The sequence below is a fragment of the Pteropus medius genome, unplaced genomic scaffold (genome assembly GCF_902729225.1).
Source record: "Pteropus medius unplaced genomic scaffold, Ma_sr-lr_union100, whole genome shotgun sequence".
Taxonomy (NCBI): Eukaryota; Metazoa; Chordata; class Mammalia; order Chiroptera; family Pteropodidae; genus Pteropus; species Pteropus medius.
In genome coordinates, this window is record NW_024346980.1 from 204,277 (window position 1) to 230,993 (window position 26,717).

Genomic DNA, 26,717 nt, shown 5'->3' on the forward strand with positions numbered 1-26,717 from the left:
TTGCTGTGGCAGCCTGGTGCCCAGGACCGGCCTGCTCCCGGCCGGAGCTCACAGATGCCACTGGGGAGTGGGGTCCCCCTCTGCTCCCCGCCCCCTGCCAGCTCTTGTGCACTGGCAGCCTCCCCCAAGAGGGGGTGACAGCAGCAAGCATGCCCCCGGACGCACCCCGTGTGGTCGCAGTGGTCACCGTAGCGCTTGCGGGTCTGAGCAAACCTGGCCTGGTCGTGCTTCAGGCTGTGACTCTGCGTGGTGGCTTCCTGGAGGTGCCTCCCTTGTGGAAAGGAGTCATCGAGAGCCCGAGGAGCTGATGTGCCCGTTCTCCGAGTGTCCCGCGTGCCAGGCAGCGGTGTTCCCCACTGGCCAACATGAGATGCGCATGTGCTGGCTTGTTTTCTGAAATGCTGTCTCCATTCCCTTTGCCTGCATCCCCTTCCCTGAGAATGGTGTTAGCATTTAAAATGCCAGCAGAATTCACATCTTACAATGTGCTAACATCCGCCGTCGGTCCGAGGACTCCCAAGTCCAAGGGGACGTCCTGATGCCCCAGATGGCAGGGAAGAGACCTGCACATTGCCCTCTCTGCTGTGCCCCAGTGCCCAGCACCAGGAACACGGGCAGCGGGCCTTCCAACGTGTCCGTGGTGTCTTGAGCCGACTCCGGCCTGCATATTGCCCGCCTTCCTGCAGGTGAGCAAAGGCTGAGGGGAAGCCTGGGCAGAGGAAGGGCCGTGCTATGGGGCGCGGGCCAGCCGTGCGTCGACCTGCAGTGAAGCGGATGTAAGGGTTGGTTCTTAATCAAAGGCGACAGCTTATCAAAAATAACACATCATGGTCAAATGCGCTTTGTCACAGGAAGGCACGGACGGTTCAATAGATCAAAGAAGAAAATGTGATGACCTCGGCTGATTCCGAAAAAGCTTTTAAAAAATCTGCGATTTTAAAAATACTTTCTTAGCAAACCATCGATGGAAGGGGAGTTCACTGACACTGGAACCTCATGCAAACGGAGACGCTGCAGCGCATTGTCTTCAAGACCGGAGGCGGTCACAGGCGCCCACACCACGGCTGCTGCCTGACGCGGTGCCGGAGGCCACGGCCAGCACGGCGAGGACAAAGGCCTGCAAGTAAGAGGAGAGGTAAAGGTTAGTGATCCTCGCAGAAGATGAGATCACTCGTCTAGAAAAAGCAACAGAATCGACGGACAAACTTAGATTGCTGAACAAAAGAGCGGCCTATAAAAATCGATAGTGTCATCTTGAAGACATACCGCTGAGTGAGTAAGCCAGTCACAGAAGGAAATGCGGTGGTTCCACGAGACAGAGCAGGTGGGGGGCGGAGGGGGCAGCGAGGGCTTCATGGGGACAGAGTGTCCGTTTGGGAAGATGGAAACTTCTGGAGATGGCAGTGGTGACGGCTGCATGATAGAGTGAAAGTGCTTAATGTCACTGAGCTGTGCACATAAAAATAGTTAAAATGGTAAACTTTATGTTAAGTAAATTTTTCACAATTAAAAAAAAATCAATGGTATTGTAAAGAAGCCAGACACGAAAGCCGCGTATCGTATGATTCCATTCATATGAAATATGCACAGGAACAGGAAGCAGATCGGCGGGTGCCAGGGGCGGGGGGGGTGCTGGGAACAGGCTTCCTCTGGGGTGACGAGAGCTTGGTGGAGGTGGTGGTCGCACAATGCTGTGACTGTGCTAATTGCCACTGGAGCGTACATTTTAAAATAATTAATTTCATATTATGTACATTTCACCTCAATTTTCAAAAGTAAAAATATTCAATAGTGTTGCTCGATATCAGCGATAAGCAATTAGAGAAACAGTAATTCGCGACAGAAGGAGCACGGTGACGGTGACGTCCCGGGGACCCACCCTGAGCTCGACCCCCCGTGTAGCCTCCCTGGGGAGCGGCGGGCTTGGCCCAGGCCTGGGCAGGGCTGCATGCTGTGGGGCTCAGTGCCCCTCGTGGGTCCTTAGGTCCCCACAGTCCTCTTCCCGCTCACTGAGGACTCTTCCAGGAACTGGGGAGGTTCACTCTAAAGTTTATGAAAGAAAAAGGCATGAATAAGCACGTAAGCTTAGCACAGAGGGAAGCGGAGAGCCAGCTTCCCCCGATGTTGGGAGCACAGAGCCGAGCAGCGGCTGCTCACACCTGCTCATCCAGGGGCCGACAGCGCCAGGACGCAGCGACCAGAGAGGCCCGGGACACCGGCCCTTGGAGCCGCCGTGCTGCCCGGTGGCCTGTGGGGGAGAGGGGCCGCACAAAGCTTGTGACGCACAAACGGTCAGGCAAGATCCGGCGCGTTTGGTCGTCGGGACTGCGGCTCCTGCCCTGGGACATGACAGATGGGAGAAGACACCGTCGCCCCTCACCCGTGGCGGCGCTGCGGGGGTGGCAGCTGTCCGCGCTCGGCTAGGGTCTGAAAATGCTGAGCCCCTGGCCAGGACCGGCGTCCACTCCCGGGGAACCGCGCACGTCCTAGCGGCTGCATGACCCAGCGTCACCTGTAGCGGCCGCCACGGCCGCCTCACTCACGGCATCGCCGGGCCCTGTGGCCTCTTGCGCCATCACTGGGAGGGTGACGGCAGCCCAGGGACACACTCCGAGAGCGACTGGGACAACAGGGGCCATCGCCCAGGATATGCAAGGGCGGGGACAGGAACCTCGCAAAGCGAGGACACGTGTGAAGGCTGTGGACCAGAATGTTCCAGAACAGGGGGCCCTGAGCCCGAGGGCCTCGTGTGGGGGCCACGTCCAGGCCCATTAGCAGTCACAGAGACACAAGTGGGTCACAGGGGTGGCCGTTCCCCATCAGGGCAGGGTGTGGGACCTGGGCCGGCATGGATTCGGTGGCCTGGCTGGGGACGAGGACCCTGGGTGGGGGCATCCCCACAGAGCTGTGCGTGAGGCTGCAGGGGTCCTGGCCTTGTGGCCTTGCCCGGGTTTGGCTTGTGTTCTTTTACTCACCTCTCGGTGACACCGTGGAGAGGGCTGGTCCTGCCCCATGCAGGTCCCCGAGGGTTCATCCCACTGTGAGCCTGGACGAGAGCCCCTCCCAAGCTCAACCCCTCCAGCACACAGGGACAGAGCTGGCTCGGCAGCACCACGGCGAGCCACTTGGCCGGCCAGTCTCCGCGCTCTGTGGTGGGTGGTGATGCCATGTCCCATGGTGGCCCAGCGCCCTCCGACGTGGGGTCCGCCCGCCTCGCTCAGCACGGAGGGCGTAGGTCACATCACGTCTCCCTCACGGCTGGAGACGCTGGAGGTCTTTCTAAGGGAAAACTGGCTTGGGGATTGGCCTTTCCCAGCTCTCTGTGTGCGGTCGCTCAGGGCAGGGCTGGCCAGGTTGGCCCCTCCCCACGGTGGCCACAGGGCCCACGGGAGCTCCGTGCGGCCCAGGATTAGAACAGAACTGCCCACAGGAGTGCGGGGTGGTGTGCAGGTCGCAGATGGCGCCTGAAACGTGAGGCTGTTGAAAAGAAATAGCGGGATAGGCTGGTCCTCTGGGTCTCGCCCAGATAGTGGGGCCACTTCCACCTTTGGGGGAGCTGGTGCTGAGTGGCCTCGCTCTGTCCAGCAGGACAGGAGGACTGGCCTGGAGGACTGACCCGCCCAGACCTTTCTTTTCTGTCCCCTGTCCCCAGCCCCCCAGGGCAGGCCTCCTGGCTGCTCCCCCGCCAGGCAGGCCTCCTGGATCCTCCTGTAACAGAAGCCCTCGGCAGCCCTGTGTCGACAGACGGATACACAAACCTGGTTTTCTCGCAGAGCAGAAGTTAAAAATTATTCAATGTGAATTCCTGGGCTGTGCCGCGGAGGCCGGTTGTACCAGGCAAAGGTTTCCACCACATTCCGCGGCCGGGCGAGGAGGCCGCCCCAGGAGCCGCCCGCCACTGCCCGGCCATCCCCATGGGACCAGGTAGGACAGGCTGACGGGAGCGTCCGGGGGAGGCCTGTGCTGTGGGGTCTGAGGCTCCGTCATTGCTCTGGACAGAGCTGGCTTGCGGCTGTCCATTCTGAGCTGCGGTCCTGCCCACAGTCGATCTCTGGGTGTGCCTGTGGCACTCGGGTGCCTGGGACCATGGGAGGTCCTGGTGGCACTCGGGTGCTGGGGACGACAGGGGCTGCAGGCCAGAGCACCGGGGCTTGGGCTTGGGCAGAGCCCAGGAGCCTTTGTGGGGCCTCACAGAAAGCCACGCTCTGCTCTTGGGGGGTGGCTGGCAATGGTGCCATGTGGACATTTGGAGGCGTTTGAAGTAGCTGGGAAAGCTGGGGTTCTCTACCAGGCCCATGCCAGCCAGGGGGCCACCTGAGGTCCCACAGCGGTGAATTCGCCCCGAGGTGACCCACGGGTGCCCCTGGGGGAAGTTGAGGACCTGGGACCCCATGACATTTGCGGGTGTTTGGAGCTTCCTGTGGGGAAGGCCCTAAGCTGACCATGGGGCAGTGGGGAAGGCTCTCGCCAGAGAGACAAGCCGCTCGCTCAGCAGGACACAGGCGTCGCTGGTGTGGGTGGGACCCGCGTCCCTCGGAAAGCGGAGGTCAACGCTGCCGAGGTTCGGAGCCCAGGGTGTCATGGTGACGTGGGGATGCGGAAGGAACAAGACCTGGCCTAAGACACGGATGGCTGACAGAGGCGTCCGGCCTCGCGTGGTCACATGGCAAAGGGGTCAGGTCACAGGTGGACATGGGGTGGGACAACCCAGAAAAGTGGGCGTGGCAGAATACTGGCCATCGAAAAAGGGTGACCAAGGACACCCCCGAGAGCGTCATGGGAACAGGCCCGGCACAGCCAGGTTTTCGGTGACCTTCATGTCGAGGGCATCCCAGCATTACCGAAATGATGCCCAGGCCCCAGGGGAGGCTTTAATTTCATTTTTAATCAGAATTGCACCTGTGTGTATGTCGTTTGACTCACACATTTCTACGAGGCTTAACCGGCAGCCCTCCCGCCCCCCGCACCCCTGCCGGCCCCACGTCCGTGCGCAGTCCCGACGGCCCCCGGCTGCCTGCCACATCTGAGGGACTGCACGGCTAAACAGCAGCTCGCGGGGGCTCTGTTTTAGGGGTCAGCGGTGAATTCGCCCCGAGGAGCGCGCTTCCTTCACACCCCTCCCTGCTTCCACACGCGCTTGGGTCCCCCGCATTTCCGGCAAAGGCACTCGCAGCTTCGGCCCGGCTCAGCCCGCCCCGGCCCGCACGCGTGTGTTTTCCCAGGGGTCAATAATCGCCTCCCGGCCCTCACGCTTGCTGGGTTTTCTCCGAACTCATGAGTAATTCATCCACAGGCTCTCGCTAGCGGCTTAAATTTAAACTCAGGGCCGTCGTGGGGGCCCCTGCAGGAGCTGGGCCTGGCCCGTCCCGGTCAGCTGTCCCGGGCCCGCGGCAGGGCTGGGCCCCGCGGTCCCCCAGGCCTCCGCCCCACAGAGCGGCTCCGTGCGTCCGCGGCGTGGCATTTTCCCGGACTCACGTCCCCTCCGTCTCCGTTCACTGCTTGTTTGGGTGCAGCGGTCCCCATGGCTTCCTGAGAGGGCACGTGGCAGACACGCGGCTCCGAACGCCTTTGCTCCGCTGTCATGCAGGTGGCGGCAGGTGGCAGCAGGTGGCAGGGCCCCAGCACGGCCGCCATCCTCCCTGCGGACCGCGGAGGCCTCGTCCCAGGGCCCCCCGGCTCCCGACGTTGCGGGTAAACGCTGCGTCACTCTGAGTCCTGATCCGGGCACGACACTCGCTGGTTCTTCTCGGTGGACGTTTCTGGGGCCTCCCTGTGGTGCCCTGTGTTCTGACCGTCCGTGAAGATGGCCGACAGCCTTCCTGTCACCTGCTCCTGGCCTTCACTCTGCTTTCAGATGCTTTGGCGCCAACCTCCAGCCCTGCGGCTTGTCGTCCCTGTCCTCACGTGACTCTCCCAGGGTCGTCTGTGTTCTCCGGGTGTTTGTTCCCGTAGTCACCATGTCTCTCTGATCTCTTTGAGGGGGTTCGTGATAGTTTTAAGTTTTCTCCTTGCACAGACTCTGTGTGGAGAAACACAGTAATCTTACGTATTTCCATACTTCATTACAGTCACGTTTACGATATCAAAGTTAAAACTCAAACGTAGAAAAATATTCCACGAGCAAGGTCAGCCAGAAAATCATTGATCTGAGAAAATATTCTACTGCAGGCGACAAGTGTCAAAGTCAGCAGAACGCAAGGAGCCCCTGTAAATTGTCAGGGAAAACACGAGGAGCTCTGCGGACAGGCCCGCCGCTGGGCAGCCGGGAGCCGGCATACGTCCGGTCAGACTCCTGGAGGCGGCTACCAGCTGTCCGGGCAGCAGGAGTCGGTCCCCGGTGGGTCCTAGGAGCGGAGCAGGGCCGGCGCCTGAGCGTGAGGTGCGCTGAGCTGGGGCCTCTCGGGAGCTGGTCAGCAGCGCCAGGCTGGGGCTCCAGCGACAGGGGTTCGGCTCCGCAGGGTCCTGAAGGCCGGATGTCTCAGACGCTGTCACTGGGGCCGGCTGCTCCTGATGGCCTCACCAGGTCGTCCCGCTGTGTGCCCGTGCCCTGCCCTCCTCCTCCTGCGGGACACCAGTGAGACGGATGAGGACTTGGCTACCAGCCTTGTTTTAACTCAGTTTCCTATTTCAAAATGCAGTCACATCCCAGGGGACCAGCACCAGGGCTTCACATGTGCCTCTGGGGACATGGTTCAGCCACCGCAGGGTGTTGGGTGTAGCCGTTCCATGCAGGGAAGGGGTCCAGGTGACGGGGGACGGACACAGGCCCCCGAGTTCACATGCTGCCTCCTTCCCGCAAAGTCACCCAGGGAAAGCCTGCTACAGGCTGCCAGCAGCAGGCGATCTTGAAGGGCTCTGACCTTGAGCGGCTCCAACCTTGAGCAGAGGGGCTCTGAGCTGCCTGGTCCCCTCCACCAAAACCAACGTTTTAGACCCGTGGCTGGGGGGCCGAGGCCAGGGACGTGCAAACACGCTTTGACCTGTGGTCGGTCGGGCCGTGGGTGGAGGGCTGACTGGATACGTTCTGGGGAGTCGAGTCAGCACCCCGACCGCGTGGCTGGGGTCGGCCGCACTCAGCTGCGTGTGCCCGTTTACACGGAGGCGAGCATGGTCGCCGTGCACACGGAGGTGCCTCCCGCGGAGAAAGCAAAAGGAAGATGCCCTTGGTGACACGGTGACACAGTGACTGAGGGGCCTGCTCCGCGCTCCATGCCCTCTGGGCATCCTGGGCCTCCTGTCTCCAACCTACGGCATGTCCTTCCCAAGCAGGGTCATTGTGGGGTGATGCTGCCATGAGGCTGAGGCTGGCCCTCCGCAGCAGGGGGTGACAGGTATGGGGGTGACAGGCACCCGAGGGAGGGTGACAGGCGTGGGGGTGACAGGCGTGGGGGTGACAGAGCCGCAGGGGGTGACAGGCGTAGAGTGACAGGCACAGGGTGATGAGCAGGGTGGCAGCTGGCGGGGTGACGAGTGGGGTGACAGGCGTGGGGGTGACAGGCGTGAGGCAGGCAGCTGGGGCACACCCCTCCCCCGGGCAGGTGGCCAGCTCTCACTCGGTCCGTTCCCAGGCAGTGGGGGCACAGCCAGCGGCCACTGCCCCGAGTTTAATGTGTTTAATGCTTCCCTCCCTCCCTGTATGACTAACCCCAGACAGCGGACGGGCCTCGGCTCTCAGCAACCTGCCTCCCGCGACCCCCACCCCAAGACAACAGTGACCTTTCCCTCTAACCTTCAGGTGTGTCAGGGTCTGTGGCAGTTTGGGGACACCCATGATGTCAGCCTATCCGTCCACACGGTGGTCCGGCTCAGGCAAGACCCGGGCTTGTCTGGACAAGCGCAGTTTTCTGGAGCTGACCGGGGCGTGGCAGTCTGGGAGGGGTGTCTCCCACCACGTGGGTCTTTTCTGTCCTGAAAAGGACCCTCTCTGACCTGCTGTCTCGCCACGTGTGCCCTTCTTGGTGCGTGAGGAGTGAGGACTCGGAAGTGCTCTGTCCCCTCAGGAATAGGCCAATGCGAATAGCACAGGGACATCACCTCACTGTAAATCCAGTGCCACCCCCCAGGGTCCCAGCGAGTGGCTCGCCCTCCCCCCCAGACCTCCGCCCGTCCACCGTGAAAGCCAGAACTGGCGGCAGCTTCTCCGTGAAACCTGTCCTCACATCCTGTCGACACCAGTGACATCCGGGGGCTGCCCCTGCCTCCCAGGATGTCACCACATGGTCCCCAACAGGCAAGGTGGCCCTAGGATGCAAGGTCACCCCGTGCCTGGTCAGCATGGCCGTCCCCCCCGGGGACATTTCAGAACTGTGCACGTCTCCAGGACCACAGACTGTTGGTGGAAGCAGAGCTGGCCCCGTCAGAAAGTGGAGCCTCGCGCTGGTCGTGGTGACACGTGGCCTCAGGGTGATGGTGTGTGCCACGGCCACACCTCTCCCGGGCGTGGGCAGAACCGGGGGACACGCCGCGCAGGAGGCCGTCGAGGAGGCCATCAACACTGGCCATGACACCCTCCCAGGCCAAAAGGGGAGGTCAGCCGTGGGGGTGGGTGGGGGAGGGGGAGGCAGCCCTGGAGGGCTCTAGGCAGGATGGGAGTTTGGGGGCTGCGAGTGGAGGACTGTGGGGCTCCCTTGTCCTTCCCAGGTGGGTAGGCAGCTGAGGCCACCAGTAGCTGAATGGGTGAGACCAGAGGCATCTTCACTGAGAAGGTGTCCTGGGGGAGGGGCTGCCTGGGCCTGTGGGACTGCGGCCCAGTGGGCCACCACCCTGGATGGGGGCTCAGAGCAGAGGCTGCCTAAAACTAGCGGGCCGGTACCGTCCACACGCAGAACCCGAAGCTCGTCAGCAGTGCACAGAGCTGCCTTTGGCTGCAGGTGGGGGCTGGGTCGGGTCCCCTGGGGGCCGCTCCGGCAGCAGACAGGAGGGCGGGTCCTTCTCCTGGTGGACTGCTCTCGCAATCTCCCTTCATTTGTCCGGGTTAATTCGAGTGCAGGTGCAGATCTGCAAACAAAGGTGGGGCGCCAGGCAGCTTAACCCTTTCTGCGCCGCGCAGCCTGCGGGAGCAGACCCGCGGGCGCTGGAGGCTGGAACGCCGGCCAGGCGGACAACTTGCTCTGGGCGCTTGACCGCGCCCCCTTCGTGGGGCTGCCGGACGCCCCCCGGCCGCAGACCGGGTGGGGTCGAGACTGAGAAGGGACGCAGGCAGCCCCGCCTGCTTCCCGCACGCGCGCTCCCACCTGGGCCGGAGCCCGCGCACCTGTCCGCTACCCCGGCCCCGCCCCTTCCTTGATTTTCCAGCTAACAATGCGGGCGGGGGCTTTGTGGTGGCCTCACTCTGAGGACCGCACCCGCTTGTCAGGAAGGGTGGGGAGCCCAGCTTTGCATGAGGAAACCCGAGCCCCAGCCAGGTGCGATAGAGACAAAGGCTGTGGGCCTGCAGCGGGGCGGGGCCTCCGGGCGGGGGTCCCCGCTCCCCATTTGCGCGTGGGAGGGGGCAGAGGGCAGGCGCCCAGGCCCAGCGCGAGGGCAGAGGGGCGCGGGCTGTCCAAAGTGGCCGAGGTTCCCCCTGCCCTTGCCCGCCCCTCCCCTGCACCTGTGGACTGAAGGGGCCTGGAGCAGGCAGGTTGCCCCTGGGGACCCTCTTTGTGTCCTGTGACCAAATCATCCCCCTCAGGGTTTCCTTGAAAAGGGCAGAAGCTTTAAATTAAAGAGGCTTCGCTAGCTCTCCTCCCCCTCCCCCCACCTGCTGTCCCCGCCTCCCAGCCCTCTCCAGTGTACAGTGCTGGGGTCCTTTGGAGGCCTCTGCCGCCTGAAGTGTCCCAGGTGCAGCGGCACCCCTGGGAATCGGAGGGCTCCTCCGACGCCCACCTTGCAGTGTGGCACAGCCTCCGGGCTTGAGTTCAAGTGCCTGTCCCCTCGGGCAGACACCCTCACGCACACTCAGACACGCTCAGGCACACATCCTCAGGCGCACACTCAGACACAGTCGCACACATGCTTGGGCATACACACAGACACACGCCCGGGCACACGACATCCTCACACACACTCAGGCACGCACATGTTCGGGCAGACATGCTCACACACTCACTCAGACTCACGCTCAGGCACACACATGCTCGGGCACACCCATACTCCACGTGTCCCCCACTTGGCCAGGTGACAGCCCTGCAGAGCTCTGCCCCATGTTGGGTGCTCCACGCCGCACCCATCCACCCTCGGGACCGTTTCCGGATGCCGCCTCTGGCCTTCCTGTCCCCTGGTCTGTGGGCCCTGGGAGGGGTGCGGCGGCCCCACGGCAGCCTAGCCAGCAAGGGCAACATGACTGTGTCTTCAGGCTCAGGGGCCAGGGCTTGCTGCTAGCTCACCGGTGCAGCCAGGCTGTCTCAGCGTCACAGGCGCCCCTGGCTGGAAGCCACCAGCTCTTCCACTTCACCACCACGCCGCTCGCCTCTGGGCGCGATTCCTTCAGGAAGTCCTCTCTGACTGCCTGTCTGCCGTCTCACTCTGGGTGCTGAGACGTCTGTTGGTTCCTGCGGGCAGGAACAGCCACAGAGCAGAGGCATCAGGGAGAGGAAGCTGTTTGCACATGAGCCCAGGCCACAGATGTCACGAGGCCCCTCCCCAGCTGTGGGCTGGCCCGAGCTGCCCGGTCTACAGGATGGAGTGATTTTTCCAGAAAGCGAGGTTTAACTACTATTTGGGGACAGCACCCTTTATCCAGTGGCTGTGTCCTCCTCACCTATGGGTGTTGAGTGGCTTTATAAAGTGGTAGCTGGTAGGCGGCGGCATTTTTTAATGCCCTTATTTGTCAACGAAACATGTGCAGACCCCAGAATCGGCTGCAGGGGCTGTGTCTACATTTTTGAAGGGAGAAGCAGAATAGTGACCAGCGGGGCCCCTGTGCCGTGGTGGCCTCTGGGGCATTGGATGGCCAAGGCACGGCCCTGCCTGGGGGCCTGCCAGTCAGGGGGTCCACTCACAGCCCGGTTGGTCTCACGGGTGTCTCTGGCCTTGGGCCAGTGCTGTCCTGAGTGTGGGCGGCCACTGGAGACGTGGTCATGGGGAGGTCACCAGATGCCCAGTGAGCGGCTCTGGCTTCTGGTCTCCAGGTCCTGGGGCTCAGCAGGCGCCCTGCGCGGTGGCTGCTGGCCTGAGGTCACAGGCTGCCGGAGGGCCGCGCTCAGAGGATGTGGGGCCTGCCATGGCTGATTCTGCAGGGCCCAGATGCTCTGTTTTCACAGAGGCGAGCCTCGCGGCCCTCCGCCAGAGGCAAACATGGGGTTTCCGCAGCCACCCGCAGGGGTCTGCTGCTTTCTGGCTGGCTTCCTCCCAGCCCCCCCCCGGGATGCACTTTGCAGAAGGCAGAGGAAGGGGGAGGAGCGGGGGTAGGGGGCTGGTGCCGATGGGGAAACAGGCTCGGCAGGCAGAGTCCTGACAGCGGCCTGGGCCTGCGTCTGCAGAGCTTCCGGATCCTACGTGCAGACTCTGAGCGCTTTGGCCTTCTGTGTCCGGGGAGGGGACATCTGGCTTCCTGCAGGAGGTGCTCAGGGCCCCGGACGGACAGGACAGTGGAGGAGGTGACTGCGTCTAACTGAACCTGAGCCTCTAGGACGCGTCGCAGCCGCCTCTCATCTCTCGGCTGCGAGTCTTTTTCGCTGGGGTGGTCTCGCCCTTGTGGGTTTTTGTGATCTCAGCTCATCTCTACCTCGAGGCCGTGGAGACGTGGGGGTCTGGCCCCCCATTTTGTGATTGGCAGGAGGATCTGTGCAGCTGCATGTTTTTGCATTTTGCACCCTTCCGGGGGTTCCTGCCAGCCCCCTCTTTTCCGCGAAGTCCCACATCTGTCTGCTGGGTCCACCTCTCCGTCTGTCAGGTCCTTACCCAGTCAGATGCCGGGAGAGCCAGCGTCCCCACGACGCCTTCCCTTGCAGCTTTGTCCCAGCTGTTTTGCCCATTTTTCTTTCCCAGTGGGGACACGCCAGCCTCTTCCTAAAGCACTGGTGGACCAGGATGGGATGGACTGAGAGCACAGAACTCGGGGGGCACAGGCATGTCACCAGTGGGGGCTCCCCCGCCGCAGCCAGCACTCGGCAATCAGCCCTGCAGCCTCCTGGCCCCTCTGGCCCGCATGACCCTCCCCCAGGGTCCTGTCTAGCATCTGAGCTCACGCCCCACCCCCAAGCTCATCCCCAGCATCAGCTGTCAGCTCTCAGGGGAGAGCGTTTCTGAAACCAGTGTGACCATCACTGTCCCAGGCCTGGGGTCTCAGCTGTTCTCTGGGGCATCTGAGGAAAAGAACACGGGAAGTGTCACCAAACAGGACAGATACACAGAGGCTCGTCCAGGGGGACCCACCTGTGCCCTGCACCTCCGCGGGCCAAGGGCCACGCCGCGTCCGCACACGCCAAGGGCCACACGATGTCTCCACACACCAAGGGCCACACGGTGTCTCCACACGCCGAGGGCCACACGGTGTCTCCACACGCCGAGGGCCACCCCACCTCCACACATGCCAATCTTGCATCTCTTCTTTGCTGTCAGCACCTAACTCTGCCAGGAGGCAGGGGTCCCAGGGACAGTGTGTGCCGCCTGTGCCACACACCCATGTATGACCTTGGCCACGCTGCCCTGCCCCATGAGGCCTCGCCTGTGTCCCAGACCTGACCAGGACTCGGACACCTCTGGAGGTCAGTGAGTGTGGGGGAGGGGCTGGGCAGCAGTGTCCTGGGGTGATACATGAGCCTCACGGTCTCCCTTCTTGGATAGGCTTGCTGGGGTGGGGACCCCACTTAACGAGACAGGTGTGCTGCCCCCAGGGCCCCTGCCCAGCGGCTCACCCAGAGTGATGTGCACCCATGGGCGGGGGCGAGCTGGGCTTGGGGGCTCCCGGGCAGGTGCGCCAGGGGAGTGCATGCACATGTTGAAGCAGGGAGATGGGGCAGGGGTTGCTTTGTGTCAGGTGCAGAGCCCCTTCAAGAACATCTAGTTCTTGGCCGCAGAGGCTCGGCCCAGCCCCTCTGAGGGCAGTGAAGCCAGCTGGGCCACCAGTGTCGAGTGCCCTCCAACTCACGCCTCCACCTCTTTTGCAGTGACCTCGGGGTTCAGGCCAGGGAGGGCAGGGGAGAGACCCCGGTGGGCGATGGGACCCCAGCACTCTCTGTTCTACCTGGGCACCTGTCCCTCTGGCCTCCTCTGGCGGCCAAAGCCAGGACCAGGCGCGGAAACCTGGACCGGTTTTGCCTGGGAGGACCGAACCCAGACAGGATCCGCTAGCTGGGAACGGAACACGGCCGCCCTGGGGCCCTGCGGCCCGCCCCGAGGCTTTGGACGCGAGGTGGGTGGGCAGGCGATGCGCATTCTGCAGAAATGGTGCTTCAAGCCTCGGCCCCCTGGCCCTGTCGCGGTTTGAGCCGCTGCCGCGCGACCACGAGCTGTTCCCGACGTTTTTCGGACATTGCGTTTTGTTCATGTTTTGCGTTTCCGCATCCCACCGCGTGTGAAAACCAGCCGCCAGTGTCCCCTGCTTCTGGAGAGATCAGCTCCAGAACCGCCCCCCAGCCCGATTCTGAGCCGTTTGGGGGAGGCGGGGCTCGGCCGTGACTTCCGTGAGTCGGGTCACCCGGTGCTCCTTCAACTTAGGGCATTTACAGCTGTGTGGGGTCCGTCAAGACGTGAGCCCCTCATCAGTTGGGGGTGGCCCTTGCTGGCCCTTCCAGGTTGTCACGTGGCCAGGGCGGCGGGGGATTAGGACTGTGGCCGTCTCTCACTCTGCGTGACATCAGTCAGATCGCACGGTGTGCGTCGCCCTGCAGGCACGTGCCGACCTCCCCCCACTGACCGCCCGTAACCGACGCTGGCGCCCACAGCTGCAGCTTCGTGGCGGCCACGCCTGCCGCCGCATGCCACCGCAGCAAGGCCCGGACCCTTCCAGGGGCTGCGTGGCCACGCCCGCCACCAGCAAGGGCCGCCCAGCTTTGCTCCCAGCAGCCCCGTGGCCCCTGACGCCTGCCGGTTTGGCGTCCAGCCCCCACCCCACCCAGATGGGAGCCCAGGCGGACAGTCCGGTGGTGGCTCCTGGTTCCAGGGGCACCCCCAGCAGCTGGGATGCCCGGCAGTCGGTGCCAGCACATGATGGACTGTGAGGGGGGCTTCCGGAGGCTCACACACGCCTGGAACCCCAGTTTCCCCCACCTAACTCCGGGGGTGCCGTGGGCGCTGGCAGAGGGGCCGTGGAGGATGTGAGGAGCCTCTGGTTTGGGGCGTGAAGGCTTGTACACCCCAGTGGGATGCAGGGGTCCAGGGGTGCTGCCTGGGGTCACATCAGTCAGAGCTCCACGCCCCGCATGGGGGAAGGGAGGTAGCCCACCCACGGCACAGGCGTGGGCTCCGGAAGGGCCTAGACCTGCCTCTGGTGAGGCTCGGGCCACCCAGCCCACCCGCTGTCTGGCTGGGCGCGACATCTGCCCTCTGCTGTCATCAAGGCAGCCCTGGGCCTCTCCCTCCACTGTCCCCACTCCAGGTCCAGAGCTAGGCACCGGCACATCCCCTCAAAGGACCTGTCTCCTCCCAGGGCCCGTGTCTGCAGATGTCCCCCCTCCTGACCCCTTCCTGCCTCCTCCAACCCCCAGCCTCTAAATCTCGCTTTGCAAACAGCTCTTATGTGCCCAGCACCCTGGCTCAAGTGTCCACTCTCGGCCTTGACAGGCCTTCCCACACCCTCTCGCTCTTGCCACACCCAGGGCCGAGCCCCTGAACGTCCCCCAGGCCTGGCCTGCTGGGCTGCAGCCCATGGCCCCCAGGGTCAGCCTCGGCAGCCTCTGCCCCTCAGACGAGACCCAGCAAGACTTCCTGTCATGTTGTCCCTCAGCCCCCACCGCGGCTGTGCGAATCGCCCAGCCCCGTGGCCTCCTCCCAAACTGGTCAGGCTGAAGCCATTCTGGGTCCTCGCCCCACAGAGCCAGCCCCTCAGTTCCTGAGCATGCCGCCCCCGCTGCAGGACGCTCCTGGACCCAGTGACCCCTCCGGCTTCCCCGCCACCTCAGGGCCCACAGGCCGGCTCCTCCCAGTCCTGCACCTGTGCTCTTGTCAAAGTCACAGTGACCTTCAGCCTCTGTCCTCCTACTGGTTCCCCCTCGGTGCCTTCTCAGATGCTACCAGGACCCCTCGTGCTGCCCCCACCTCTCTGACCTCGCTTTCTCTGCCCTCACGAACAGTGCAGGCTGGTCCCCGTTCTTCCTAATGCAGGTACTAAACTTGGCCACGACACAGCCCGCCACGGCCCAGCCCCTCACGGCCCAGCCCGCAATGTCTCAGCCCCTCACAGCCATGGCCCAGCCCTCCACGGCCCAGCCCGCCATGGCCCAGGCTCCTCACGGCCCAGCCCGCCACGCCTCAGGCCCTCACAGCCACGGCCCAGCCCCCACATCCCAACCCGCCACGGCCACGGCCTTAGCCCGCCAAGGCCCAGCCCCTCACGCCCAGCCCGCCATGTTCTCAGCCCCTCACAGCCACAGCCCAGCCCCCCATGGCCCAGCCTTCCACAGCCCAGCCTGCCATGACCCAGCCCGCCATGACCATGGCCCAGCCCTCCATGTTAGACTCCGGGGCAGAGCTCCTGCAGGTCTGAGCAGGCAGGCGCTCGGGGCAGATCCAGACGCACCGGCCCAGGCGCTGTGACAACACAGGCCCCTGTGCCCCTGTGCTCCAGTGCCCCAGCCCCCAGCCCCTAGTGCCCAGCCCCAGTTTAAGCACAGCCTCGCCCGCCAGTCCAGGAGGTTCGGGGAGCCTCGCTCCCGCTCATCAGACCTCTCAGCATCTTCTGAAAATATCAGCTGACAGTCTATGCCCGACTGTTGGCCTCACGTTTTGGGGACCCAGCTTTCGGTGCCCAGTGAGGGTGACCAGGGTGTCGATGGGCACAGGCTCCGTGCGATCGGCTCAGATGGCCGTGGGTCCTGCGGGTGGCAGCCCTCCGGTCACTGGCACCCGTGGGTCGGGCTGGGTGGCCTTGCAGAACCGCCATCCCGACTCCAGACCCCACTGAATAGCTGACCAGCTGTCCCACTCGCTTGCCTGACCTCCGCTCCCCGCCCAAACCTGCCCGAGCCTCTGCACCCGCTCCAGCCACCCTGCCCGCCGTGCTGCCCGCCCCCGTCGCCCCCCGTCGGGGGCCGTGGCCGATCGTCTGTGCAGGCCGGTTGCCCCTCTGCTGCAGGTGCCCCCACTCAGAGCGCCCGCGCTCGCCCGCGCCCCTTGCTGGCTGCTGTTCGTCTCTGAGACCAGGCCTAGCCGGGGGCAGGCGGTGGTGGTGAAGGGACACAGCCTGTCCTCCTACCCAAAGGGCGGACAGGGCTCCTGCTGGGGGCCAGCAGCGTGGGGGTGTCAGGGTCCCCTGACAGGAACTGTCCACGGAGACGGAGACAGAGCCCTGTGGGGGAGTCCCCGGGGCCGGGGCGGCCTGTGCTCCCTGCCGGGACAGACACGGTCTAAAGCCAGGTACAGGTGACAGCTGCACAGCACCCCGAATGCACCAAACACCACTGAATTGTCCACTTTAAAATGTTTAACTCCCTGTTCGGTAAATGACCCCTCAGTTGTAAAAAGCTCCCTGCAAAACGTGCCCCTCCCAACCCCTCAGACCAGGATCCAGGTGCCTTGGTGCTGCCCCTCCCCCGCTCCCTCGTGTGCCCGTGACTGAAAAACAAGGCCACGGTGCCAGGTGGCCGCCCCACGGCACAGCCACTCCAGCGAGCGGAAGGAGGGGCGGTGATTCTCTCCAGCCCCGTCCCTGGTGGCAGCCCAGGCATCGGTGACTCTCTCCTGCCCTCGGAGACCAATTACGCAGCAGTGGGGCCCGGCGGCCTCATTAGCTCCCGCCCAGGTGGAGGGGGTCCTCCAGGCACGACGCAGCCGGCAGAGCCGCTGCCGGGGGCCCCGAGGTGCAGTGGAGCCCGGCGCCACCCGTCTGAGCTGCCGGGCTCTCCCTGCGGTGGCAACGGCCCAGCTGGTGCCCGTTCCTGGGCCCGGGTTGCATCAGACAAGCCCCCACCCCCACAGCCCCCCGGGGCTCAGCGGGTCCTGAGGCCCAGGTGCCCCGGCCCCCACCGGGCTCCCGGCACCGCCCAGCTCAGCCTCCCGCAGGACACTGCAGCTGCCCCTCTTGCCCGCCGGGTCCCACCTGTCAGACGCGGGTTTCTGGAAGGTTCCGACCGCGTCCTCTGTAAGTCCACTCAGACTTGGTTGGGGGAGGAGGCTGAACAGAGGCTGGTTCCAGAACAATTTCCCGAATAGGCTACTGAAGCCCTAGAGACCTCCCGGAAGCTCCGTGGCAGGAGCTGGGGTTCATGGTCCTTCTCAACCCCTTCCCCACCCTCCATGGATTTGGAACGCAAATCTGCCCCTTGCTCGTCGTGACCCCACTGAATGGGCTCTGGCAGAGGGCCTGGGGCCTCAGCGTCCCAGCCCTGCCCCACACAGATGGGCAGTGGTAGGCAGTGGGCAGAGGTCCTCCGGGCCCAGGACCCTCCCCCGCTCAGGCAGCTGAGCACCCAAGAAGCTAGGAAGGGCCTCCCCCCACAGCACCCAAAGCTCTGTGCCCGCCCCCTCCCTCGAGGCCACCTCGCCGCCAACCCAGTGCCCCCTCCAGGCTGGCCCTGGAGCCCACACCACCCATAGTCACACTTGAATCTGACTCCGGGAACAAGAGGAAGCCCGTCCACGTCCGTCCAGTCTCTCCCCCAGCTGGGCTCCGAGAGCTGACCTCGCAGGACAGGCTTCTGCGGGTAGAACAGGGTGGAACCAGCCAAGGGCCACCCAGGAGCAAAAGGGGTCTTCCCCAAGTGGGATCCGGGGAAGGGATGGAGCGGGGCTGCATGACCCAGAGTGACCTCCTTGATGACCTTCCCACTGACCTCATCTGACCTCTCCCTCCTTCCTCTCACCAGGATTTCCTGAGCCCTCACTTCTGCCAGCACCCTGGGGACACGGGCCGCTCGTGGGACCTGCAGCCTTGTGGGGGCGGCGGCATCGGAGTCCCAGGGGTAAACCGGCAGAGAAGGGGAGAACTTTCCAGAAGAGGGGCGCTCCGTGCACCACAGGGAGCCCTGGAAGGTGTGGTTGGGCGGGGCCCGGCCAGGGTGAGGGTCAGGCAGAGCTTGATGGGGCGCTTGGCCTTCACCCTCTCCTACAGGGGCCACCAGGGCTGTCGGGCGGAGGTGGGGCCAGTCTGGGCCCGGTGACAGGTGGGAGCAGCCGGCGCTGTGTCTGGGCTGCACGGTGCCCATGTCATCGCCAAGGTGCAGGGAGCCCAAGGCCGGTCCCAGGCTACGGAGGGCGGCTCGCCCCGCTCGTGACTGCGCTGCGGTGGAGAGGGTCGCGTCGGAGGGGAGGGCCCGCTGCGGCCAAGCCGGACGGCACAATGGTGTGGGGGCTGGACGAGAAGCCACATACCAGGGGGGTGGCCCCAACCTATCCTCAGAGCCCCGCCCAGCACCTGACCCCTCCTGGCCCTGGTGGGAGGGAGGCGGGACGTCCCCCCGGGAGCTCCTGCCATGCTCATGGGGCTGCTGTGGTCAGTCCTGGCTCTGCATGGGATCCCCACCCTCTGCTCCTAATCTGAGAATTTTCACTCATATCAGATGCTCATGCACCGCTGAGATTTGGAATGCAAATCCGAAGGCCTGCCCTGCCCTTGGGGAGTATGGGGGGAGGCAGAGTGGGGTCTGCGCTCAGGCACCTGTGGCAGCTGCCCTGCTGGCAGGTGCATAGGGGCAGGGCACGGGGCAGGTGGGGGAGGACCGGGGACGAAAGCCCCACAGCCTCACACACCTGAGGCAGGTGGGCCATCACACCTTCACAGGCACAGGTGTCGTCACCGTTGAGTCCCAAGCCCACCGACCCTCCCCTGTCTTCCAACCTGACCCCGAAGCGCTAGCCTGGGGCTGCTGCACAGGGGCACGTGGTCCCCGTCACCGATGCAGCCTGAGCTCAGGCATCATTCACTCACGCACGCATTCATTCATTCATTCATTCATTCAGTGGACATCGAGTGGGGCGTGGGCTGCAGAGAGTCGAGTCTGGGGACACAGACCCTGGACAGACCTGGGGCTTGGCCAGGTTCAGAGGTCAGGAGAAGAAGAAGAGCCAGAAAACGGGGGGCAGGAGCTGGGGGGGCTGGTGCAGGAGGTGCAGGGAAGGGAAGCGGCAGCTGACAAAGCAGAGGGACAGAGAAAATCACCCTCAGAAAACCGCCAGTCAGCAAATCCGGGGCCACTTCAGTGACAGCCCGAATGCGGGAGGGGAGACCAGACCCGGGGAGGGCCAGGCGAGGCTGAGTGGCGTCCGGGGAGACACGGGGTCCGGCGCCACGCGTGCTCCCAGCTGGATCCTCTGTGGCGAAGGTGCTGCTGGGACAGCTGGTCGGAGGGGTCTGAGACCAGGCAGGAGGATGTGGGGGTGACAGGGATTCTAAGCCTGGGTGGCCGTCTGTTGCTGGGGGCTCCTCGTTTGTAGGACAGACACTCAGGTGTCAGGGGTAAAGGGCGACCCACTCGAACATACTGGGGGAGACGCGGTACTGGCTGTGGAGTGAGTCGCCCCCCTACCCCTCAGCGCATACGGCGAAGCCCTGCCCCGTGCTAGGGTGGGGATGGGGGTGACCGGGGGAGATGAGGTCGGGAGGGTGGCCCCTGGTGGGGTCAGTGCCCTGGTAAGGATAGGGATGGAGACCTCCCACCCCGGTGCCCCACGCCAAAGGCCCTGCGAGCGTGGGCATCTCCCGGCACCCTGCCCTGGGCCTGGCCCCACAACCATGAGAAACAGATGTCTGTGGCCTGTGGTGACTTGTCACGGTCGCCATAGCTGACGGAATACAGTTTTGTATTTGCAACTTTTCTGTAAGTTTGAAATCATTTCAGAATAACATGGGGAAATGCGCCGTGAGAGACAGAGTGAAGCGGGGCCTGCTCGGGGCTGGGCCCCCAGGCTTCTGCCAGGCCGCCCTGTGCAGGGAAGGTGGGGACCCCAATGTGGGCCATTCGGAAGGAGGGCGTGGGGAGCAGTGTGGGGGCTGGGGGCCTCACAGAGCATGCCGGCAAGGTCGGGCCAAAGGCGTCTAGACGGGGGTGGGCAGGCAGTGACATGGCAGGAGCCGGAGGGAGGCAGGGAGCTCTGGGCAGAAGAGGGCCTGGGGGCGGAGGGGCCCGGCTGCCCGGGAGTAGGGGTTCTGTGCTAAAAAGGGTGCTTTGGGGTCAGAGCGACTGCAAACCTGTGAGGGTGGGGTGTCCGGTGCTCCTGGGCTGGAGGCCTGGGGCCTCGTCTGAGACCCTCGCAGGGGCCAGTGTGCACTGGGCGGCTGGCGCCACATGCTCGCTGTTCCAGCGTCTGCCCCAGGCCCCGCCCACGGTTCTCCGCTCTTCCTTGGGCAACTGAGTCAGTGGGACTGGGCCCAGGCTGGGGTGCCCTGGCACCACACGGAGGGGCTCTGACCCCTAAAGGTGACAGCCGGGAGCCCTGGTGTCAGTCTGGCCAATGGGACTGAGGACCCCACAGAGCCCGGCCCGACGCCCGTCTGCCACGGGCCCTGGCGTCACTGGCACAGTTAGGTCCAGAAGATCCGGAAGGGGGCATCTCAGAGGGGCCACCAGCCCCTCAGGCTGGCACCACTTGGGGCCCTCCATGCTGGGGACAGCCGGACACAGCCCGGGGGTCCTGGAGCACAGGTATCACGGCTGTGCGACCCCCCGGCTGAGCCAGTGGGCAGTTAGAGGCCAAACACAGAGGGAGGCTGGGAAAGGCTGGTGGTCAAGAGACCAGGGGTCACCAGGGCACAGGGCAGGTCACAGGCTGGGCCGGGCTCAGCGGGCTTTGCCGGCACCTGGCCCTTCCCCTGCATTCTCGGCTGGCGGCTTGGAGGGGTCCCGGGCTGAGGGGGTGACGGGACCAGGAGCAGACACGCCTTGCCACGCTCCAGAGGTCCATGCCGAAGCCCCATGGTCAGCTCTCTTTGCTGCCGCACCACACGACAGAAGGGGCTGCCCGCTGGCTCCTCGGACCTGGGCCCGGCTTCACTCACTTTGAGCAATTGCTCAAGCCACAGGGGGTTCCAGGCAGCTTTGGACCCACTGGGAGCCCCCAGGGGACGCTGCCCCAATACACTGGACGCTGTGTCCCTCAGGGCCTCCCAGCGGTCAGGGGACAGGCGAGAGGAGGCTCCCGGGGGTGAGGCGGGACCCGGAGGCCAGTGCGGGGCGGACTGCCCGCTGAGTCACCGCCGCTGGTCTTGCCTACGGCCTCCGCCCCACTGGGCTCACCGCCCCCCCACCGCTCTGGTTCCAGAAGGCGCCCCCTGCCAACCATGGCTGTGAACCCCTGAGCCCCTGCCCAGCGCCCACACCCCCAGGTCCCAGGTCCCTGGAAGGGCCCTTGGTTTAGTCCCAAGGGGTTGGTCTGGAGGCACTCTGGTCCAGAACTCACAGCTCGGGGTGAGCTTGGGACCGGCCAGCAGCACTCAGTGTGAATCCCGGGACCCCTGGCCACTCACTGAAGGGCCTCCTGGCTCCCCAAATCTGCCCCTCCAGCGCCCACACCTGGGGCTTGCCCACCTGCACAGCAGACCTAGGCTGTCCCAGGTGGGGTCCCTCCCCCCAGAACCCCCTGCCCCTTCCCCATGAGCCCTAATAGGCTCCAGGTGTCAAGGCCACTCCACAGTGACCCCAACAGACAACACGTGGAGGTGACCGCTGTAGGGTTGAGGGCCAGGTCAGGGTCTCAGAATGTTCAGGCGCCTCAGAGACCCTGGTGCTTCAAGTGCCCAGCCCAGGCCGGCCGCAGAGGCAGGCTGGCTTGGGGAGGGACCGAGGTCACATTGCTCCCTCAGGACGTCAGCCGAGAGTCACCGGCAGTGTGACCCAGAGGCCCCCTGCCCCTTCCCAAGCACTGTCCCGCCTCGGGGCCCAGGGTCACTTTTGGGAGCCATTCATGTCCTTGTCGTCAGCTTCCCGGACGCCTCTGCCACAGCGACGTGCTTTTGTCCCCTGCCACCGAGGGGACACCTACCAAGGTCACCAACAGGACCCTTCAAAATATATTTCAGTAAACGTTTCGTTCTGGTAGTTTCAGATGGGAAGAGGCGTTGCAAAGGCAGAGCTGAGTCCCGTGACCCGCATCCCCTGACTCCCCCGCAGGCGCGAGACGCACGGCGCAGTGAGCGGGTGTCGACCTGTGACTATCGGCTCGAGGCCACGCTTCACTCAGACGTCCTTGGTTTTCCCTGTGTCCTCCTCCTGCCCCGGGACCCACCCAGGATCTCGCCGGGCATTCGGCGTCACGCCTCCTCAGGCTCCTCCGGGCTCCAACGGTTTCTCCTGTTTTGGTCGATGCTGGCAGTTTGCGGGATGCCGGGCAGGCGTTTTATGGAGCGTCCCTTGACGGGGGTTTGTCAGACGTCTCTCGCGGTTAGGCCGGGGCTGCGGGTGAGGGCCGTCTGGGCCGTCAGGGCGCCTGCTGCCGCACGACTCAGCACCGCCGTGTGACCTCGATCGCCCGACAAGGGGTGTTTCGTCCTCTTGTCTTGTAATTCAGTTTCAAATATTTTTTTAACTCCGCAGCTCTCGTGATTATCAAATCCGTGTAAAGTCAAACTTAATTCGTATTTACCGCCTTTCGCACCTCGAGCCTTCCACCCGCAAACCTCTGCTCCTGTGCATGCGCCGTGTGGCCTCCGGAAGCCTCCGCCGCTGGTGGCTTCTCCCATTCTTCAGCGTTTTGCTTGTTTTGCTTTGTCTTTAGGGCGAAGCACCTTTGTGCCACCTTGATTCTGAGGGAAGCGACGGTCGCACTGTCTCCCGTTTCCATCGTCCCCGCAGCGTTTCGGGGTGGATTTCTGTGTATTTCTCCTGTGTGGCTTCAACCTGCTTCTCGCACGTAGCCTCTGATGTCTTTCTGGGCAGATTCCCAGACAGCGCCCTTTCAAATGTTAATTTCTCCCGTGCTCGCTAGTTCTCTAGTGCGCACGTGATCTGACCCTCCCTTCCGCATGTTCCGTGTCTTTGTTTCAATCTCTAGACTTTGTTCGGAATGAATGTTTTTTGCCAAACCCCAGTTCTCATCTTCTTTTCAGCTATTTTAACCTGACAGTTAAGCCCGTTCGTTGAGTTTTAGATGGTGGTTACTATGTTTTCATTTTAAAACATTCACTCTTGACATATTAAACTTGTCTTCTTTTTTGAATTTTTCAACATAGTCAGTTTCATCGTTTTCCAGTCTGTGTCTGATAATCCCAGCATCTGAGGCCCTTGCAAGCCTTCCGGGGGTCGTTTCTGCCGGTTCTTGCTCATGGTGCCATATAACCTCACGTGCCTGGTTATCTTCGGCTCTGTGCTAGTCATTGCACTTGAGACATGATTTACAGGAATAATTGAACGCCTGGGGTGTAAAGGTGCCTTCCGCATCTGGCTTTCTTCTGTCAGGCACCGGGGCCTCCCTGGTCCGGGACCACCTTGACTTGGGGTTCCATGGAAGATTAAGGTGGCCTGAACTGGGGCTGCAAAGCCTCGAGAGAATGGGGCACTTTTACTTCACCCTCACCGTGGGTGAACCCAGAAAGCTCCCAGCTTTCTGTGGGGAGGGTGTCCAGTTAGACACACGCTCTCGCTTAGTGGGGAGCACGAGCTTTCATTTCTGTCCTCCAGCTCCTCAGGACAAAAGTTCATGCCTGAGCCCAGGGACAGAGCTTCTGTGCTCATCTGCGGTCGAGGCCATGTTTTCTTTGGTGTTAGCCTGATGCATCCTTGCCAGCTCCTGGGCTCCTGGGCGCTGTGATGAGGTGGCTCAGCATTTCAGGTGGTTCGCTGAGTGGGCGGCCTGCACATCCGTGCCCACTGCTATGGCCAGAGGTGCCCAGCACAGGCCCGCCTCCCTGGGGCGCGCTCCCCTGCGGCTTTCAGGACCCCTGGCCGTCCTGCTCGCTCTGCTGTCCTCACCCTCTTGCCCACCAGGGGTCCTGAAATTGCTCCCAGCACAGGAGGCCCTGACGGTGGCCTCCATCCCCCATCGGCAAGGGACTCCAGACGTGCTTCCTGCCCTGATTTATCACAGCAGCATGGGGTCTCTGCTCGGAAAAGCCCTAGATGCTCGAGCTCCACCCACCCAACTGAGACCAGCGGAAAGTCTGCACCGGGACCACTGCACCCCCAGGAGGAGTCTTCCGGGCCCTCACACCCTCGAGATATTGGGGCACCCAGGGCTCCATCTGAGCCCATCCCCTCCACTCCACGGCAGCAGAACCTGTCTCACTGGCCCCACAGATGGGTGGACCCGGGGCGCCTTGGCTGCTGAGGGCCCACAGTGACCAGCTGCCAGCGGGTCGGGCCGAGGAGGCCTGAGGGCAGACCGCTGGCTGCAGCACCCTGGGGGCAGCTGGGGACCTCAGCGGTGGCAGCTGTGAAGGGTTGGGCTGGGCCCCGGTGAGCGCTCAGGAAGAAATAAACGGGCTGTCTGAGGATTGGAAAAGCAGATGCCTGGCAGATGACCTTGCCCAGGAAAGGAATTTGCAGGTTTTAGACTTCTGGCCCGGTGCTTTCTGGATGCAGTGACCAGGTGTGGCCCTCAGGGAGATGGCCCAGCCACGACACAGGTGCTTCCAGTCTCAGGTGGAAGGGGTCAGGGCCAGTCAGGCCCAGGACAGGAAGGTGGGACTGGGGTGGCCGGGACTTGTCTGGGAAGGCCGGAGAGGGGCACCAGCTGGGCTAACAACCCTGTCTGTAGCCATGCCCTAGGCCTCATGTGCTGGCCGGGCCCCCAGGAGAGCCTGGCAGCCAGGGAGGGGCCTTGGGTGACAACAGCCGAGCTCTTTGGCTCGAACTCTCTCACCCTAGGCTTGAGGCAGCCCACAGTCCCTAGGCCCTTCAGTCAGGTGAGAGGAGCTGGGCGGAAGGGAGGAGGGACATCAAAAGGTGGGTGCGGGAGAGCCCCTTGGTGCAGCCTCTAATCACGGCAGGCCCCCCCTCCTGAGCCAAGCACCTCACCTGTCAGCACAGGGGGAGGGCGGGAGCACCTGGCCCTGCAGATCAAGGGCAGGAAGTGGGGCCGGCAGGTGGGTGGGGCGCAGCCGCGCATCCCCACCCTGACTCTGGGCACAGCCCGCAAGGCCTTCCTGTCGGGGTAGCTCAGAGCGGGAGGTGGGTGGCGAGGGGGCCTGGAAAGACACCGCTGGGGGCCCCGAGGAGGCAGAGCTGGTGCCCTGTGCGGGGACCCCCTATCGTGGGCAGAAGGGCCGAGTCTGAGCCCCAAACGCCAGGCTCTGCTGGGCCTGCCTCCTGTTTTCTGGACATGAGGCATGTGTGAGCTCTCGGAAGGTGCTGGGTGGGCGGCCAGAGGCACAGTTAGCGAGAGAGGGGTTACTGGCCCTCTCCAATCCAGGCTGGCACCCCGACTTGGGGAGAGCCAAGGAGGGCGAGTGGCCGCATTTGCCACCCCCGTGGTGGCGCTGACCCCAGGCACGGCTGCACAGTGGGCTGGAGGGTGGGCCACACCTGCCCCAGCTGTCTGCTGTGAGAGGCCGGCAGGTGACTCGGAGGAGCCAGGGCTGCAGGGAGACACGGCTTGTGCAGGGAGGGGCAGCTTTCCTGACCTGAAGGAAGGGACTGGTGCCCGGAGCTGGCCATGCGCTAGGAGAGCCCATCCCCGGGGCTCCAGGGCCTCCCCTCCCCCAGAATTGTCCTAGTGGGAAGGTGACCCCCACAAACGGAGTCCAGGCCAGAGCCCCTGGGTGTGGAGACCTTGTGGCAGCCTGTGGCTGGCCGCCATGCAGGAAGCAGCCCCGAGCACAATGGCCCTTTGTCCTGCCTGCCCCGCCCAGAGAGGCCTCAGCCCCAGCCAGGCCAGCTCTGCCACCAGCCCGACTGTGTCCCCAAGTGTGGGGGTGGCTTTTGTCACCCCTCCCTGTCTCTGGAGAGCCCATTTTGCCTGCAGCGTAACCCCTGCTGCCATGGAAACATCCACGCCCACCAGGTGGGCCGGGCTGGAACCTTTGTCTGGTGGCCAGCGGTTTCTCCAGCAATCCTGGCATGGAGGGCAGCTGCCACCCGCCAGGCAGCACCATGGGCCTGGTGTGCTGTGTGGGGTGGTCCATGCTGACCAGCCGGGCCCTGGGCTGTCCCCACCGTCCCCTCCATTCGCACACACCCTTGAGGGCTGGGACAGTGCTGCCTCCAGTGACACCTATGCTGCCCAGGGCCCAGGCCCACCCCAGCGCCTCTGCACGGGGCAGGAGCTGGGGCAGCTACAGCTGAGAGTTGCCACCACCGCCCAGTTAGGGATGGCTGGCACAGCTCAGGACCCCGGGGCTGGCCACCGGCAGAGCTCAGAGGCACCTGAGGGTCCACGGTGCCCAGCCGCAGCTGGCTGAGGCTGCCTATGACGACCATGGGGCAAAAGGGACGTCTCAGCTGACCATGCGTTTGGTGCCAAGGGGTCAGAGGCGTCAGCCCCTGTGCATGCTGCCAGGCCCCTCCTTGGTCATCTTGTCCCACATAGTGGCAAGCGTAGTTGGGTTCCACAGAGGAGTCCGGGTCATTCTGGGACTTAGGCAAAACAGTGGAAGGAAAACCGTGAGTGGTCGCGGTGAGGGCAGGGAGAGGTGGTCAGCCAGACTGGAACCAGCCCCGCCGCAGCGCAGCCGAGGAGCTGGCCCCGCAACCAGCTGGGCAGCCGCTCCCCCG

The 26,717-nt window shown here is 63.9% G+C and overlaps 2 protein-coding genes across 5 annotated transcripts in view; one reads left to right on the plus strand and one right to left on the minus strand.

Annotated features, from left to right (window-relative positions):
• Positions 1-8: 8 nt before the first annotated feature.
• On the minus strand, positions 9-4,074 carry LOC120614082 (uncharacterized). Of its 3 annotated transcripts, none has more exons than XR_005655858.1 (4): positions 2,976-4,074; positions 1,267-1,413; positions 947-1,117; positions 9-760 (listed from the first exon to the last, which is right to left on the minus strand). XR_005655858.1 is itself a non-coding variant. In XM_039876795.1 (4 exons), the coding sequence occupies exons 1-4, from the start codon at positions 3,167-3,169 to the stop codon at positions 286-288; spliced, it is 714 nt and encodes a 237-aa protein (XP_039732729.1). In that variant the 5' UTR covers positions 3,170-4,074; the 3' UTR covers positions 9-285. The 3 variants fall into 3 exon arrangements, 2 of the variants coding, with proteins under 2 accessions (XP_039732729.1, XP_039732730.1); XM_039876795.1 differs by lacking the exon at positions 1,267-1,413 and having other exon boundaries at positions 9-356; positions 483-760; XM_039876796.1 differs by having other exon boundaries at positions 731-1,117.
• The window catches only part of TTLL10 (tubulin tyrosine ligase like 10), a 46,401-nt gene continuing 23,326 nt past the window's right edge, over positions 3,643-26,717 (plus strand). The window contains exon 1 of one of the 2 annotated variants that reach the window (XM_039876791.1): positions 3,643-3,924. The gene's annotated coding sequence lies outside the window, so the exon portion shown is untranslated. The remainder of the gene's footprint in view (positions 3,925-26,717) is intronic. The other variant, XM_039876790.1, reaches the window with a different exon arrangement.

What these genes read in the sequence shown, in the direction of transcription:
- LOC120614082 (XM_039876795.1), bottom strand. Translation starts at nt 3,169, where the DNA reads ATGGCATCACCACCCACCACAGAGCGCGGAGACTGGCCGGCCAAGTGG. An exon ending in CTCCACGGTGTCACCGAGAG is followed by an intron (nt 1,118 to 2,975) that starts GTGAGTAAAAGA and finishes TCTTACTTGCAG; the next exon opens with GCCTTTGTCCTCGCCGTGCT. An exon ending in ATCGATGGTTTGCTAAGAAA is followed by an intron (nt 761 to 946) that starts GTATTTTTAAAA and finishes GCTTCACTGCAG; the next exon opens with GTCGACGCACGGCTGGCCCG.